Below are 18,411 nucleotides of genomic sequence, written 5' to 3'. Positions count from 1 at the left end.
ACTACAAAACTACAGTATAAAAACAAATTCATACTGAAAAAGAGTCATCTTAATACCTTATTATTGGGATTAGGTGTCTTAGTTACCTTTACTTCATCTGCCCTTCTGAATCTCTTGAGTTGCCTAAGTCGCATATATTCTGATTTTACACGCTTCCTCCAGCAAATTGGTCCTTTCTCAGATTTCTTTCCGGTCTGACCCATGATTATCCCTGCAAGGAACAGAACCTAGATATATGATCAAACACAGTCAGGCCTACCAAGTGGCTGATATCTATTCTAACACCAAGGGTCTGTTTATGCATGCAACGGAGTCTATATCTGAAACGGGCTATAGCCCGTCTGCAGCACTCATTTCCAACATTACAGTGCTACTTTTTCAGCTGGAAAATTCAAATGATAGTATACTCCAGAGTCCTATCCTTAACCCTGCCTTAGTAGTAAATAAGTCTAGGCTTTGCTGCCACTCTATTCTAATAGTATGGGTTCCACAAACCACAGAAGTATCAAGATATAATCCTTGACATTTAGGTTGAGGTTCACTGTGCAGCAGCTGTTTTCTGCTCCGTTCCTTAGATTCACCACTGCAAATCTTACAAATGTGGGTTGCGTGTTGATAAGAGATTGCAGTTTCTGGCCATGACAAATAACTCCAGCAATTCATTAGTCACAAATGCAGAGTGCTCACAAGGAGTGGGGAAAAGGAACCTGTTATTAGCAGAGTTATAATGAACATCAATCCTCACTCTTAAACATGAGATGATCTCAGTGCTAAGATAACTTAGCCTGGGCCTCCCAATTAGAAATCATTTTTAAGTTGTGTAGATAATTCTTTTACTATGATGAAGAAATGTTGATAGCTGCCATGGAAGCTTGTGCTAGAAAGAAAGGCACAACAGAAATTTACAAGGTTGCAGAGCTGAGTAAGCCTTAATACTTTTTAAGTTTAAATTATAGGAAATTTAAAATATTCGGATATATCAATTACACATACAAGGGCCTTTAGTATTTAGTATTTAGCTTGTAGTTGAGCAGGCCACTTTGCTAAAAAAAATTCATGCGCTCTGCCAGAGAAAAAAGAATCTGAAGCCAGCTAAAAACTTAAGAGCTCAGCAGAAGCCCCAAACACAGGCCCATGACATTCACAGCAATGCTGCCATTGCCAGCCAATCCAAACACACCACCTAAAAGGAACACTTGCCTCACTCAAAACACACGTGGCCAACCATCAGCACACGCAGAACTCATGCACATGGCTCTGCCAGCAGCGCAAGCACTCAATGATCCCCACATCAGACCAAGGAAACCTGGCACTTCACAGGGGCCAATGCAAAAACAAGCCTTTACTGCAAACAAAATGCCTTATGCAAATGTGGACTATTGCCTGGCTCCACAGCCTGCTCAGAGGGGCATTCTGGCACCCTTGTTGCTATGCAGCATCAGACATGGCACCACTACCTTCCCCTACCACAGAACCCTCCCTCCCCCCGCAGCGAGGAGAGCCCCACCGCAATGTCTCTGTGCAACTCTACCACAGTCACCACTGGCCACTCAGGTTCTGCCTCACAGCTGCTTTGGAGGCATCTGTGGTTACCCAGAGCAGTGTCAGTATGAGAACCAGCATTGGTGTGTGCTATGGGAGGGTGGCCAGAGAAGGCAGGCAGGCAGCCGGAGGGAGCCCAGCCACTATGTTCACAAAGGCTGCTGGGCCGATGGGAAGAATGCCTGCAAGGGGACCAAAGGAAGGGGCATTACTAATCCGGGTCCAGGGAACCATCCCTGTGCCCAACAAAGAAGCCCATAGAGGCTACCCCTGGAACACAGGAAGACATGCACAAAACTCACTTTCCCTGTTGGGGCTCTAAAGAAAAAGAGGAAAGGGATGGATGGGCAGACCAGGCAGGCAGCTTCCACACCCTCCACCACTTCCTCTGCCGGACCACCATGCTCACCAGCATTCTGCTGACTGTCATAGACATTCTGGGTCAGCATGGGATTAACAGGAACTGGACAAAAAGACTGAAGGAGAAGAGGCATGACCACTATGCTTGAAGTAACCCCAGTATCCACCACCTGTGTTCCCCACTCCATTAGTGTGTCCCTTCTGTAAGGGTGCCAACACCACTGCCGTGCATTGGCTCACAAGACATGATAGGTGTGAGTGCCTTCTTGTTCAGTGCCTCCTGGAATGACATGCCTGAACAAACTTGATTCCCCAAGCACACAGTGTTATTACATCACTCGAACATGCAATCCCCAATGGGGGGTGCCCAGGGTGCTATTCTTCTCAACAGCATTTGTGTACCATTTCCTGCTGCACTCCTTATCCAGGTCCCCCTCACGAATGCACAGGACCACCTCAGTTTAGCCACCACAATCTGGTACAAAAAAGGCCTATTCCTGAGGATGCCAGTTTCTCCCGTCCTCTGGAGAGGCACGGAGGTCCAAAGGTCCCTTCCTGGTATTTGGGACTGAACTAGTTCTGCTGTATCCTAACCCCCTCCAATGGATCTCGGGTTTGGATGGCACAATAATTGGCATTGTTCTGCAAAACAGCAATTAATTCTGAATCTGATTATCACATAAACCCAAAGAGCAGAAATATACAAATGAGTAAGTTTAAGAAAGAGAAAGTATATCAAACCAAAATGAAGGAAGTCAATTATGCTACATCCAGAAACTCTTGACTGCCCCAATAACTTAAAAAGGAACTAGACAATTACAAAGCTGTTATCTGCATGTATTTGGTATACAGCAGTCAATACTTAAGTCAGCTACAAAGACCTTCTCTAAAAAAGCAACAAATGGCTTGAACATTCTCACACTGAACCAAGACAAAACACAGCCCATGAGTATCCCAGACATCATGCAAACCAAATCAAAAGGCTACAAGTCCAGGCCTGGGCTGTTACCAGCACAGATTCCAATCCTCTTATCTGTATCAGTCCCTTTTGACTAATTTAATTCCTATACATTTCATGTCCTGCAGCTTCTTCATCAAGTAAAGACATTTCTGTGCCATAGGGAGCTGCACTGCATGCTCAAGAAAGAAAACACCATCTGCATGAATTTTCAGAGCACAGAAATTCTAGTACTGTATTACTTCTATAGAAGAAATAACTTCACTGTAAAAAGCAAAAGGACAAGTTCCTTTACGGAACATTAGTTAACACTGCAGAACAGACTCCAAAGCTGCAACAACATTCACAACTTTTCAAAGTAAATATAAACATACTCTACAGAAAAACAGGCAGAGCTAATCTGCAGAGCAGATAAGATTTGAAATGGAGACAGTATTCCCATCACTTGCATCAAAGGGGAAAAAGTTTCCTCTTCTTTGTTCTGCTCCTCCACAAAACTGTTGTGTTTCACACAAAAAATAGCAAGACGGCAGACAGGGCTGTTATATACAAACTGTGATTTGTTTAGTTTTCCCAGACCCAGATGTTCAGCCTAAAAAGTCATCCCATGGCATTGGTATCATTTTATAAACAGGGTATCTGAAAACCAAGGATACGCACAAGGAGCAGCTATGTTCTCAAATGTCTAAGGGACCACTGATTTCCTTCAGTGTCTCCTTCCAGTTCGCTGGCTCAAAGAAAGAAAGAAGTCTAAGGAACTGTCGCCATGCAGCTCCCATAGTGCCCCATCATCTGTTACCCCAGGGAAGTCTGCATAACCATCTTTTTGTTGTTTAATTGTGTCCGACTCTTTGTGACCCCATGGACCAGAGCACGCCAGGCACTCCTGCTTTCTACTGCCTCCCGCAGGTGGTCAAACTCATGTTGGTAGCTCTGAGGACAATTTCCAACCATCTCGTCCTCTGTCGTCCCCTTCTCCTTGTGCCCTCAATCTTTCCCAACATCAGGGTCGTTTCCAGGGAGTCTTCTCTTCTCATGAGGTGGCCAAAATATTGGAGCCTCAGCTTCAGGATGTGTCCTTCTAGTGAGCACTCAGGGCTGATTTCCTTAAGAATGGATAGGGCAGAACCATCTTACCCTGAGCCAAATAAGAAGGGGCGGTTACATATTTTTTCAAAACAAACAAGTTGCCTTTTCCATTCCATTGCAAGTTTTTTTAAAAAAATGATGCTTATTATTGAAATAATTTTATGTAAACTGCCTTGTGAGGTCTACCTTAAATGTGGTATATACCGTATTTTTCGCTCTATAAGACACACTTTTCCCCTCCTAAAAAGTAAGGGGAAATGTGTGTGCATCTTATGGAGTGACTGCAGACAGGAGGCTCTGCTCCCTTCTCCCTCCTCGGGGAAAAGCCCCCAAGAGCCACACACACACTCCACGGCTCTTTAAAGGGAGCGCGGCTCCTGGGGGAGCCTTAGCCACGCGCAGCCTCTCACGAGCAGGGGATGAAGGCTCCCCTTGCCCGGAGAGGCTGCGCACAGCTAAGCCAGAAGCCAGGACAGGGAGCGGGATCGCTGCACAGCAATCCCGCTGGCTGTTCTAGCTTCTAGCTTAGCTGTGTGAAGCCTCTGCAGGGGAGTGGGGAGCCTTCATTCCGGTCCCCTGCAGAGGCTTTGCGGGCTACCCCAGAAGCCAGAACAGCTAGAGGGAGCACTGCACAGAAGGAGCACTGCTTCGCGAGAAGCCGCCGCAGCGCACGGAGAGCCTTCATTCCGCTGCCCTGCGGAGGCTTCGTGCAGCTATCCCTGGCTTTAGCGGGAGGTGGGGGAAGGGAGAGAGTGCATGGCTCTATCCCTTCTCCCACCTCCCAAAAAAGCCTGCAAGCGCCACACACACACTCCACGCGGCTAGTGAAAGGGAGCACTGAGCAGAGCCTGGGATGCATACAGGCTCTGCTCAGTGCTCCCTTTAAAGAATACTTTTTTCCTTGCATTCCCCCTCTAAAACTGGGTGCATACTATCCTCCGGTGCGTCTAATACAGTGAAATTATTGTAAAAATAAAAAATAAAATCTCAACAGGCAAAATGAGAGCACACTCAACTTGCGAAGTATTATTAAGAGGACCATAAAGCTCATGGTTATGTTGAGGGGTGGGGTTTGAAGAAAATGAACTAAACGGCAGCTCTAGTTGTTTAGGGCGTTTCTGCAGAATTTAAACTTCATTAGAATTGCATATAGAACATGGTGAACGTATTAGCCAGAAGCCACGCAAGCATAAATAATGCAAGTAAACTGACACAGCGAGGTACACAATGTAAATGTCACTGTCCTCAACTCCATGTCCCTTTAATTACTATTCCAAGAGCATTTCATTCTAGTACAGTGGTTCTCCTTTCTTTCAACCAGACCACTTGAAAATTGGTAAGTGTCTTGGCAGACCACTTAATGGTTTTTCTGCCTGTTGTTTAGCATTTGTAATCTGCTGCACTAAATGCTCAACTTTTTTTTTTTTAAAAAAAGGATATGGAATTCAGCATGGTAAGAAAAAGAAGTACAAATACAGTGGTGCCTCGCAAGACGAAATTAATCCGTTCCGTGAGGCTCTTCGTCTAGCGGTTTTTTCGTCTTGCGAAGCAAGCCCATTGACAGCTTAGCGGATTAGTGCTACAGCTGTCAAGCGGCTTCCAGCGATCAGCTGTTAAGCGGCTTAGCGGCTTAAGAAAAGGGCGGAAAAAGCGGAAAAAACCCGTGGGGGGGATGCAAGATTTTTTTCGTCTTGCGAAGCAACCCCATAGGGGAATTCGTTTTGCGAAGCGCCTCCAAAACGGAAAACCCTTTCGTCTAGCGGGTTTTTCGTCTTGCGAGGCGTTCGTCTTGCGGGGCACCACTGTACAATTAAAGGCAATTTAAAAGCAATGGAGATATTAAACATTCTTCAATGTTTGGTGTAATCTATGTCAGCTTGATGATAGAATGATCTCGATACGAATCCAAGGCAGACCTTTTAACATCACAGTAATCCAAGTTTATGCACCAACTACTGGTGCTGAAGAAACTGAAATTGACCAATTCTATGAAGACTTACAACACCTTATAGATGTGACACCAAAGAAGGATGTTCTTCTCATTATAGGGGATTGGAATGCTAAAGTAGGGAGTCAAGAGATAAAAGGAACAACTGGCAAGTTTGGCCTTGGAGATCAAAATGAAGCAGGGCAAAGGCTAATAGAGTTCTGTCAAGAGAACAAGCTGGTCATCACAAACACGCTTTTCCAACAACACAAGAGACGACTCTACACATGGACATCACCAGATGGGCAGCATCGAAATCAAATTGATTATATTCTCTGCAGCCAAAGATGGAGAAGCTCTATACAGTCAGCAAAAACAAGACCTGGAGCTGACTGTGGCTCAGATCATCAGCTTCTTATAGCAAAATTCAAGCTTAAACTGAAGAAAGTAGGAAAAACCACTGGGCCGGTAAGATACAATCTAAGTCAAATCCCTTATGAATACACAGGGGAAGTGAGGAACAGGTTTAAGGATTTAGATTTGGTGGACAGAGTGCCTGAAGAACTATGGATGGAGGCTCGTAACATTATACAGGAGGCAGCAACGAAAACCATCCCAATGAAAAGGAAATGCAAGAAAGCAAAGTGGCTGTCCAATGAGGCCTACAAATAGCGGGGGAGAGAAGGCAAGCAAAATGCGAGGGAGATAGTGAAAGATACAGGAAATTGAATGCAGATTTCCAAAGAATAGCAAGGAGAGACAAGAAGACCTTCTTAAACGAGCAATACAAAGAAGTAGAGGAAAGCAATAGAATGGGAAGAACCAGAGATCTGTTCAAGAAAATTGGAGATATGAAAGGAACATTTCGTACAAAGATTTCCATAATAAAGGACAAAAGTGGAAAGGACCTAACAGAAGCAGAAGACATCAAGAAGAGGTGGCAAGAATACACAGAGGAATTATACCAGAAAGAAATGGATGTCTCGTATACCCCCAGTAGTGTGGTTGCTGACCTTGAGACAGACATCCTGGAGAGTGAAGTCAAATGGGCCTTAGAAAGCACTGCAAATAACAAGGCCAGTGGAAGTGATGGTATTCCAGCTGAACTATTAAAATTTTAAAAGATGATGCTGTTAAGGTGCTACACTCAATATGCCAGCAAGTTTGGAAAACACAGCAGTGGCCAGAAGATTCGAGAAGATCAGTCTACATCCCAATCCCAAAGAAGGGCAGTGCCAAAGAATGCTCCAACTACCGCACAATTGCACTCATTTCACACGCTAGCAAGGTTATGCTTAAAATTCTACAAGGAAGGCTCAAGCAGTATGTGGACCGAGAACTCCCAGAAGTGCAAGCTGGATTTCGAAGGGGCAGAGGAACCAGAGACCAAATTGCAAACATGCGCTGGATTATGAAGAAAGCTAGAGAGTTCCAGAAAGACATCTACTTCTGCTTCATTGACTATGCAAAAGCCTTTGACTGTGTCGACCACGGCAAACTATGGCAAGCTCTTAAAGAAATGGGAGTGCCTGATCACCTCATCTGTCTCCTGAAAAATCTCTATGTGGGACAAGAAGCTACAGTTAGAACTGGATATGGAACAACTGATTGGTTCAAAATTGGGAAAGGAGTACGACAAGGCTGTATTTTGTCTCCCTGCTTATTTAACTTACATGCAGAATTCATCATGCGAAAGGCTGGGCTGGATGAATCCCTAGACGAAATTAACATTGCCGGAAGAAATATCAACAACCTCAGATATGCAGATGACACAACCTTGATGGCAGAAAGTGAGGAGGAATTAAAGAACCTTTTAATGAGGGTGAAAGAGGAGAGCGCAAAATATGGTCTGAAGCTCAACATCAAGATCATGCCCACTAGTCCCATCACCTCCTGTCAAATAGAAGGGGAAGAAATGGAGGCAGTGAGAGATTTTACTTTCTTGGGCTCCATGATCACTGCAGATGGTGACAGCAGCCACGAAATTAAAAGACGCCTGCTTCTTGGGAGAAGGGCAACGACAGGCCTAGACAGCATCTTGAGAAGCAGAGACATCACCTTGCCAACAAAGGTTCGTATAGTTAAAGCTATGGTTTTCCCAGTAGTGATGTATGGAAGTGAGAGCTGGACCATAAAGAAGGCTGATCGCCGAAGAATTTATGCTTTTGAATTATGGTGCTGGAGGAGACTCCTGAGAGTCCCATGGACTGCAAGAAGATCAAACCTCTCCATTCTGAAGGAAATCAGCCCTGAGTGCTCACTGGAAGGACAGATTGTGAAGCTGAGGCTCCAGTACTTTGGCCACCTTATGAGAAGAGAAGACTCCCTGGAGAAGACCCTGATGTTGGGAAAGATGGAGGGCACAAGGAGAAGGGGGCGACAGAGGATGAGATGGTTGGATAGTGTTTTCGAGGTTACCAGCATGAGTTTGACCAAACTGTGGGAGGCAGTGGAGGACAGAGGTGCCTGGCGTTCTCTGGTCCATGGGGTCACGAAGAGTCGGACACGACTAAACGACTAAACAACAACATGTCAGCTTGAGTCTTCAGTCGGAGTCCGCATTCATTCTGCCCATGCACTGACACTCTGCTCCTTAAGTGCCTTGTCAGCCTCTTTCCCCGGTTGGGACCATCCCCCATGTTGCTACCAATTGCAGCTTTGTCCCTCTGGGAAGACAAAAGGCACCTCGCCACCTCGGTCACGTTCTGCTCGTTCTAAGAACAATGGAGCACACCATTGCTCACCTGCACAGCTATCCTGCTCCACAGAGCTGGGGCCACATGCCACCTAAGTGTAACTCACAGACGCTTTGGAAACCCCTGTTCTAGGAAGCCAAGAGCTTTGCCTATTTTTCACTTGTCCTATCTAAGTTAGAGCACTTACTTGCAACATTTGCAGCAGACAATCCAATGGAAGTTTCTCATTCTCTGGCCCAACACTACCTATACCAAGCAGAGATTTCCAGGGGGTCCTCCATTCACACCCTATTAAAGCAGGATGCTCCTCACTTTATGCAATTTCACTGATGCATGCGGGGGCACAGCCCATTACCCCCGTGTAAGTGGGGGGCAATGCCTGTATATATTCAAATAACAATTTAAATAGACGGTATTTAGTTACTACAGCAGAGCAACAAAGCAAACAATGGAATGCTGGCCTGAGATGCAATAATAAATAGAACTGGAGATCACATTATCATTGTATTTTACATGTACCCCATCTATCTCCAAAGAGATCATAGCCTTTGCCTTCTTTTCAAAATTAAATTCATTACAACTAAGTAAGAATAACACCGTAAGAGCCAGTGTGGCATAATGGTTAGTGTGTTGGACTAGGACATGGGAGACTAGGGTTCTCATCCCCACTCAGCCCTGCAGCTCACTGGGCGACATTGGCCCAGTCACCATCTCCTAGCCTAACCTACTTCACCAAGTTGTTGTGAGGATGAAATGGGGAGGAGATCATGTGGACCACATTGAGGTCTTTGGAAGAAAACAGCGGTACATAAATGTAATAAATACATAAATAAATAGTTGATAGTACACGAGCCTTTCCTTAACATTCTTAAAATAAGTGATCTGCATGTTAGCAACTGATACCCCTCAATTATTTATTTTAAACGTAGTAGGCTTTTATAAGAATATTAAGATAATTCTTCACCTACAATTGAGAACTGGGATAGCTCAGTCAGGAGAGCATGAGATTCTTAATCTCAGGGTTGTGGCTTCGAGCCCCACATGGGCAAAAGATTCCTGCATTGCAGGGGGTTCGACTAGCTGACCCTTCTGGTCCCTTCCAATTTGTGCAATTCCATGATTCTATGGAGGTGAGTAGCTGAAAACATACATCCCTTTTGGAAAGGGATGATAAAAGTGAAGGCTTTTCATAGTATGGGGTTACATAGAATATAGCTTCTTTCCTAATTAGATTCCAAATTAAAATAAACCACACGCATTAATGACTGTGTAATTAGTAGATCTGCTTCATGTCCTGTCAGGCTTCAGGGACACAGCTTCCTTCCCCCACCTTTGGCCGTAGATAAGCAGGACAGAGTGAAAAGAGTCGCTTACAATTTAAAGATTATTTAATGATCACAGCAAAAGAACAAAGCAGCCATTCTCAGAATGAAGATGTTCCCAATTAAGGTTTCCACCAACTTCCCCCCTAGTCACCTCCGTGCCTTGCAACCTGATCTCGCAACCTCTGTGCTTTTTCTGTAGCTACCTTATCTGCTCTACGTGACCTTGGACTGATAGACTGGACACTTTCCAGCGAGAGTCTGTTAGCTCTCTCTTCCAGTTCTTCTTTACCTTGCTGTCCTCCCCCCCCCCCCGTTCGCCCCAACTATTGTCTTCAGAACTATGCTCCTCTGCAAAACCACTGTTCTAAATCTATATTGTTCCACTGCTCCTGGGCAGCTTCAGGATCCTGGTCAGGAGCAGGGGGAGGAAGAGGCTCTCACCCTTCCTCATCAGAGCAGTACTCCTCAGCCTGGTCTCTGACATGTCTATGTCCTGGGTTGTAATAATGAAGACATTATAATTGCATCTGAAATAAGCAAGTTTCTGTAGCTATTTTAATAAATATATAGAATTGGCATACAGTGGTGGAAGCAGCTAGTAACACTGTTCATAAGGAGAAGGAAACATACAGAAAACTACCAATATATGTGAGGATTACGTTCCAGGCCTCCCCGCGTGTAACCAAAATCACATATATTGGGAGCACCCTGGAGGGGCAGCGGGGCTTGCACCACGGATGCATGGGGAATCTTCTTCCCTGTGCATCAGCTGAGCTGCTCAACAAGATCCACTGTCCCTCCGGCTCATGAGGAGACCCTCTCCAGAGCCCAAAGAGGATGTCCTCTTCGGGTTCTGGGAAGGGTCTCCTTGTGAGCCAGGAGGACTCTCCAGGATGCTCCCCATTTCTGGTTTACACTTCTGGGTTCCTGGAACCGCATGGGTGTTTGGTAGCATGCAAATGGGGAGTTACCTCACAGTATGATAAACAGTCCCCTCACAATATGATAAAAATTGACTTTCCATATACATTTCTTTGAACAGATTAAGGAATGTCCAAAACAGACACAAGGATAAAATGAAATGCTGTTTCATTAAAATTACAATTATAGGTCTTTTTGGAAATGACAACCAACAGTGTAGGTTAACTGAAGAACTCAAATCAAGATCCTTAGGTACCTTATTTTATTGCCCTCTGCTAAGTTCCTATTCATTTTCTAGTACAATTTCACTTGCTGGCCTTCCAGTCATGAGATGTGCAGATTTCAACCCAATAAATATGCAAAGAAACACAATGCCCTTTTCTTAGACTCTTGGCCCTTGAGATTATCCTTTCAATAACAGTACTTGGGAGTACTGTTTCTTTGCATACTTATTGGGTTGAAATCTGCACATCTCATGACTGCAAGAACAACTATTGTCTAACATGCCATGCTGTCTTAATTCTGATAACCATTCTGGCTCACCTTAAATATTCAACCATTTGTATTGCTTTTCTTAAGAAAAAAGAACAAATAAAAAACCCTGCCTAATGGCCACCACATGTATGCTACGTTGAGTCAACCGACAAATGGGACCACCAGAGGCTGTCTGTGGCTCGCACTGCAACACCATGCAGTCCAGACTATTGATTAACAGCAGCAATATCTAAATGCCTGACTTAACAACTAGTAACAGGGCCAAGCCAACAACTTCTCTCCCTTTCCTTTTAAGCTCTATTTTGCTCCTATTAGGCACAAGTTAGATCCTGATAATGGAATACTACAACACAGGTATGCTCCAAGAGAAACCCCTTTAAAAAAAAACAACACTTTTATTAGGCTTTATAGAGAAAAATACAGAACTTAATATCAAATATCTTTTCCCATTTTTGTCCAAACTATGACTTTGATCTAAATACAATAAAAACATTGGGGTGGGGAAAAGAAAGGAGTAAAGTAAGAGATTTTTAAAAAAGAAATAGAAGAGAGCTTAAAAGAGAAAGAAAAGAAAATTTAGAAGACTACGGACTTCTTTTTTTAAAGGAACTCGCTTAAAAGGCTCATTTTAAACAAGGTTTGTAGGATTTTAAAATATGACTAACACAGTTCTTAAAACTACTTTTAAAACTGCCTACATGCATACTCTTGGAATAAGCAGGATCATATTATTTTTACAAAAACTGTGTGATAAATTAATAGCTTCTGGGTCTTGTTCTCTCCACACCCCACTGGCCATTAAGTCCGTATTCCTTCCTCTCCCCCAATTCCATACGGAAACACTTTATCCAAAAGCAACCAAGTCAAACTTTGAACTCTGCCACTTTGTCACATCAACTAACTAAACTATTGCTCTGCTTCAAGAGGGCCAGGTACTGCTACCTGGATTCTGATCCTAATCTTGAAGTTACTACCAAGAAGAATTTGAAAATATGGAAGAGAAAACAGGACGCAATTTCTGGGTGCTATGGATCTCGCTCCCCTTGCATACCAAAATGCACTGCAATGTACATGTTTTCAGTTTATTACAATAATAGCTTGCTGATTATTTAGAAAAAGGAAGCTCTGTTATTACATCAGCAAGTTTAAAAATATTTAGTGGGTTATGAACACAGATGTTAGTCAAGCGCACATTAGGAATGTGCTACCATGCCCCGCAATACTCAGCAATATATAATTGTCAAAAACTTCCCCTAAATGAGAAACTGTGATATGAAATTAATACAGTGGTGCCCCGCAAGACGAAAAACCCGCTAGACGAAAGGGTTTTCCGTTTTGGAGGCGCTTCGCAAAACGAATTCCCCTATGGGGTTGCTTCGCAAGACGAAAAAAATCTTGCATCCCCCCCGCGGGTTTTTTTCGCTTTTTTTGCCCTTTTCTTAAGCCGCTTATCAGCTGTTCCGCTGATAAGCCGCTAACAGCTGATTGCTGGAAGCCGCTTGACAGCTGTAGCGCTAATCCGCTAAGCTGTCAATGGGCTTGCTTCGCAAGATGAAAAAACCGCTAGACGAAGAGAATCGTGGAACGAATTCTTTTCGTCTAGTGAGGCACCACTGTACAGTTGCCTCTTAGGCTTTCGAATGTATTCACAGAAGTTGTGACTGCCAAATTCAAATGCAGTCTATCAGCCACAAATGGCAGCCTACAAGGGGCCCCCAAACTAAGGCCCGCGGGACTCGTTTATCCGGCCCATGGTGACCCCCACCGCCCGCTGCCACCGCTCGCTCTTACTGTGCTGCGTGGCTGCCCACTTCCGGGTTGGAGGAGCACCGGAAGTAGCTCCACTGTGCTCCCCGGGTTTCGGGCTTCAGGCTGCTGTCTGCAAGCCTTGGGAGCCCGGCGGGAAGTCGCGCCGGGCTCCCAAGGCTGGCGGATAGCTTCCTGAACAAAATTGCATATTGTCAAAAAATGTACTCTAGCTGCACCTCTGACTGCTCTCCCAAGATGAGGGCAATGGCAGATTTTTTACATATTTGGCCAAGCTGAATTTGCACAAGTGAAACGTGTGTATGTTGCCAGTAAACAGTATATACTGGAAATATATCATATGACAGAAAGTCACAGCCAATTAGGCATACTCTATAAACGTGCATCAAACTAAACATCCTCCTTGTGACTTTTCCACAATGAGTAACAGTGGCACTAGGACACAGTTAAGCTGGCTTCTCTCAAAATTAGTATTGCTGCCTAAGAAAAGTAATGTCTATCTTCACAATGTGGTATCTTTAAAAACCACAAAGAAAGACAGTTGGACATGCTATTTCCTTTTAAGTATCATGCTCATTTTGTTCAATTCATTAGCCTACCCATTTTAAAAGCATCAAATTGTTATACCTACTAAACATACCGGGGAGAGAGAGAAAATTATTTTTATATTGCGCAAGAATAAGCTTTGTGGGAACATATTAAAGTGGGCTAGAAAGTGATACCAGTTTAATAAAGCTTGCAATGATTGTTAATTGGTTGACCAACCAAAAATCTGATTATTCCTGATCAACTTGGCAGCACATTTTTTAAAAGAAACTGATAATACAACGATACACCTGTCAACTCTGAAGTAACTGAGTTCAATTAGGCCTACTCCTTAGCAAGTAATGCAGAGCTTTCCAAACTTTTCATGTTGGTGACACACTTTTAGGACATGCATCATTTCTTGACACAGTAATTCAGTTTTACTAGCAAACCACAGGTTAAACTAAAACCTTTCCAGCCCTGAGAGGAGCAGGGGGTGGGGCATTCGCGCAACACACCTACACACTGCAGCCTAGTGTGTCATGACACACAGTTTGGAAAGCTCTGTAATAATGTATGCCTAGGACTCCAGTCTGATTTCTATTTCATATAAAGCTTACAAAAATCGCTGATGGCAGCTGGCTTCTTAGAATAGGAATTCTTCCTTACCTTACAGCAAGAAATTTTTGCTTTATTTATTAAATTTCTGTATCACCCTTCATCTGAGGATCACAGGTTGGTTTACAATATAAAAACACAAGAATACTAACATCGTAACAAACAAAAACAATCACTCCCCCCCCTCGACACATGGTTATTTATTAATTAAAATACTTCTGAGATGGTACCTACTGCGACATATACAGGCATTATCTAAAAGCAAATGTTTTCCTTTCCATGTTGCTCATTCATTTGCAGACATAAAATCCATCCATTGTTTGTTTAATCAAGTGACACCTTCAAACACAGTTGCAGCCATCAGATGAATGTCAGGACTTCCACTGGTGGAAATTCTAGTGAAAGCCCACAATGGGCTACACTGTATTTTCAGGCTTCACACCAGCCACAAAAATTAAGAACTATCACTGCCATCAGCAGGACTGGATCTGCTTGAATCCATCCTCCGGGTTAACAAAATTGTGGATTACTTTAAAGCAAGCATTATATTAATCTTTTCTACCAATACCAGTCACACAAAAGACTTGCAGCACAATCCTATGCATGTCTATTGTGAAGTACACATGTACAGGAATTCTGCTTTGATACGCAAGGCTTTTCAATTTTGGAAACAGTAGCGGCAACAACTTATTCAAAATTCTTCCACGGCATCACCCATCATGCTTCTGGCAAAGTGGGAAAGCACCTTCCATTCAAAAGGCTGAAGCGTCCTGGGGTGCTCTGGTGCGGGGGCACCACTGAGGGGGATCAGAGGCGGGGTTTGCACGGACTGGATCCCCCCCCCCAAAGGTAAATCCCGGTTATAGCGATTAGCATTTTGAGACTGAAAAGCAGCATGTCTGAGGAGCAGCCAGCGCACGGCCAATGCATGGAAGCCCCCCTTGCTCCGGGGTCCCCTCCCTCACCCCGCCCCCCGACGCCCAATGAAGCAGGCAAGGGCGCGGCGGCGGAGAGAGGGGCGCCTCGCCCGGAGCCGGACTTCCCGCTCGCCAGCTTCTTCGGGCGCGCGGAGGCGGCGCCCATTCAAACAAAGGACAGCTCGGCGCCCGAGCCCAGCGCCGCCGCGTCCCGGGCTGGGAGGAAGCGCCCCGGCCCCCCCCGCCCCGGGAGGGAAGGAGGCTCCGGACCCCCCCATGCCCGCCCGGCGCCCCCTCCCTACCTGCTGCTCCCCGACGAAGAGGCGGCGCCGCGACCCCCCCCCCCCGCCCGTGGCAGTTGCAGGGGGAGGGGCGCTCTCTCCCGGAGGACAGGCCCCGCCCCTCAGCCCCCCCGCGCCCCCTCAGGCGCCCGCCCGCCCGCCCGCCGCTCACCCTCGCGCCCTCTGCCGCCGCCGGCCTCGCTCTCTCCCTCGGCGCCCTCTCTCTCCGCCCGCCTCTCCGCGCGCTTCTCCCTCCGCCGCCGCCTCCTCCTCCTCCTCCCGCTCAGGACGAGAGCGCGGGCGGCAAACTCGGCGGCGGCGGCCCAATGGGCAGCGCGCTCCTTGGCGAGGGCCTGCCGGCGCCCCGATTGGACGGGCCCGCCCGCGCGCGCGCCGCGCAACCCACCAACCGGCGGCCGCGGGAGGCGGGGCCAGGGGCCTGCTCGGCCCCCCACGTGCGGGCGGGAAAGGGCGGCGGGAGAAGCTCTTTGTTCTCGCGCGCGGAGTTCCCCGCCCCTCCCCCCCTCCGCCATGCTGCGCGCCCGCGTGTCTTCGGGAGCCCCTCTCTGCCCTCCGTCGGGAGGCGCGCACCCGTCAACGGCTCCTCCGGCGGCTCCGCCAGAGAGTAGGCGGGGGGGGGGGGCTTCCGCCGGGGTCTCTGCCCCAGTTCAGTGGCATTGCTCCCGTGGAAAGAAGCGGGCATAGACGGCAGCACTTGGGGCAACCCCTCTCTCTTCCTCGCAAGTAAGCCCAAGTTTTTGAACTTGTGCATTTTACCATTCCTGCATCCATTCAAACCACGTGTAGACACAAAAAACCCTGTCGAAGTTGCGCCGCAACGTCGGGGCAAAGGCGAATGAGCGCCGCCAGCGAAGTCTCCTCAGCAAGCAGGTGATGCGGGCGAAGTTATTGCAGGGGACGGGAAGCTAACAGATCCCAGGAATCCCTCTGCTTTGAGTGACTCCGCCCTGGGCCCTGGTAATCATAAAAGTAATAATAAAGGAAGATTCGAGGGTAGCCATCAGGAACATGGGGAGAAGCGAGTGTCGTAACGAGGGCGGTGGAAGTAGCTGCCTATAGTTGAAGCTTCCTGAGATAAGCCAGAGATAAGGGCGGGGGGGGGGCTCCAGGGAGATGTGCCTAGAATAATTCAAGACAGCAGCTATGAGAAAGTGTTTGGGGTACATATGGATGCTTTTGAAGTTGTTTACAGGAACATTTGCTTTGACAACAGATTTGTACATATGCATGCTTTTATACATAGTGACAGAAGTACCATATTACCAGGCGACATGCTTAGTTTTCTCACTTGCTTCCAGTTGTGGAAAGTGGGTTTTTCCACAGAACTCAGGCAAATGACATGCAAAGCCTCCCTGAAGTTACCTCTAAGGGTCTCCTAGCACCTGTCTTCATGGAAAGTTATTCCCCTTCTAAATAGGTATTAGCCATAATTTAGAGCAGACTAAATGTTTCCGGTACTTAGGGTTGTTGCTTCACCACACGAAGCCTTGGAGCTTCCACTAGCAGATTAGCTGTCAGAAGGTGGGGATGAGAAAACTTGCAATATGCTCTGCCCCCCCCCCAAAAAAAATAGAGGTCAGTATGTTCCATCAGCTATAAGAGTTTTTGATGCAAAATTTGTTTCCCAACTCCTAAATGCTGCAAATGTCTGGTACTGTGGTTCATTTCCAAAGCTAGACAGGCTCCAGGCAAAGTTATTTCGGTCCCTATTTCAGGTACCAAATTGTGCTCCTGATTCAGTTCTGTTTCTGGAAACTGATGAGTGACTTCTTTCCATCCAAGTGTGGCAGGCTGTTTTGAAATACAGTCGTACTTTGGTTTTCAAACAGAATGCGTTCCGGAAGTCCATTCAACTTCCGAAATATTCAGAAACCAAGGCTTGGCTTCCGATTGGCTGCAGGAGCGTCCAGCAGCCAATCAGAAGCCGCACCAGACATTCAGCTTCTGAGGCAAAGTTTGCAAACTGGAATGCCTACTTCCGGGTTTGCGGTGTTTGAGTTCCAAGTTGTTTATTAACTAAGCTGTTCGAAAACCAAGGTACCACTGTACAGTCATACCTTGGTTCTTGAACGCCTTGGTGCTCGTACATTTTAACTCCCGAACGCTGAAAACCCAGAAGTACGTTTTTGAACGTTTTTCGGAAGCCAAACATCCGATGCGGCTTCCACTTGAGTGCAGGAAGCTCCTGCAGCCAATTGGAAGCTGCACCTTGGTTTTCGATTGTTTTGGAAGTCAAACGGACTTCCAGAATGGATTACGTTCAAGAACCAAGGTACAGCTGAACTGATTAAAGACGTCAGTTTCGGCCTGGATAAGGGATTACTGGGACATTTATCCAATGAGGGGTTTATCAACCCTTGGTCGAAAAGTATGGCCCAGAAAGCCTCCTCAACTGTGCTCTCACCGTCCTTTTTATCGCATTTGGGTATATAGATAGCCCTTAAATCCTTGAGGCAGAGGCTATGACAGATATTGCATACAGCAATCTTCATTCTTGATCATATGTAACCTGAGGACCATTTGCATCCAGAATTCACTACGGGCGTGTTTTCTGTTTACCCTCATATCTTACGAATTTGTTAGTACCAAAGCTAGATTAAATGTATTCCCATCTGAAGTCGTAAATGGCAGACTGACTGGTATACCTTACCAGAATAGACTCTGTTTATGTTCTCAGGCTGTTGATTGCATGAAACATTTTTTACCACACTGTGGACTGTATAAACAAGCTAAAAAGGTAAAGGACCCCTGACAGCTAAGTCCAGTTGCGAACGACTTTGGGGTTGTGGCGCTGATCTTGCTTTACTGGCCGAGGGAGCCAACGTTTGTCCGCAGACAGTTTTTCTGGGTCATGTGGCCAGCATGACTAAGCCACTTCTGGCGAAACCGGAGCAGATCACAGAAACACCATTTACCTTCCCACCAGAGCGGTACCTATTTATCTACTTGCACTTTGAGGTGCTTTCGAA

General features: G+C 46.0%; 1 protein-coding gene across 5 annotated transcripts in view; it reads right to left on the bottom strand.

Moving 5' to 3' along the window:
• Positions 1-15,659, bottom strand: part of EZH2 (enhancer of zeste 2 polycomb repressive complex 2 subunit) — a 62,555-nt gene extending 46,896 nt beyond the window's left edge. For 2 of the 5 annotated variants that reach the window (XM_081931067.1, XM_081931063.1), the window contains exon 1: positions 57-211. In XM_081931067.1, coding sequence (XP_081787193.1) covers positions 57-203 — 147 coding nt within the window. In that variant the 5' untranslated portion in view covers positions 204-211. Of the gene's footprint in view, positions 1-56; positions 212-15,593 lie in introns of those variants that run through there. The other 3 variants (XM_081931064.1, XM_081931066.1, XM_081931065.1) reach the window with 3 other exon arrangements.
• Positions 15,660-18,411: the final 2,752 nt, after the last annotated feature.

Source organism: Podarcis melisellensis, assembly GCF_964234715.1.
Source record: "Podarcis melisellensis genome assembly, chromosome: 12".
Classification (NCBI taxonomy): domain Eukaryota; kingdom Metazoa; phylum Chordata; class Lepidosauria; order Squamata; family Lacertidae; genus Podarcis; species Podarcis melisellensis.
The sequence above is the reverse complement of the archived record's forward strand: the minus strand, read 5'-3'. Positions and strand labels throughout refer to the sequence as shown.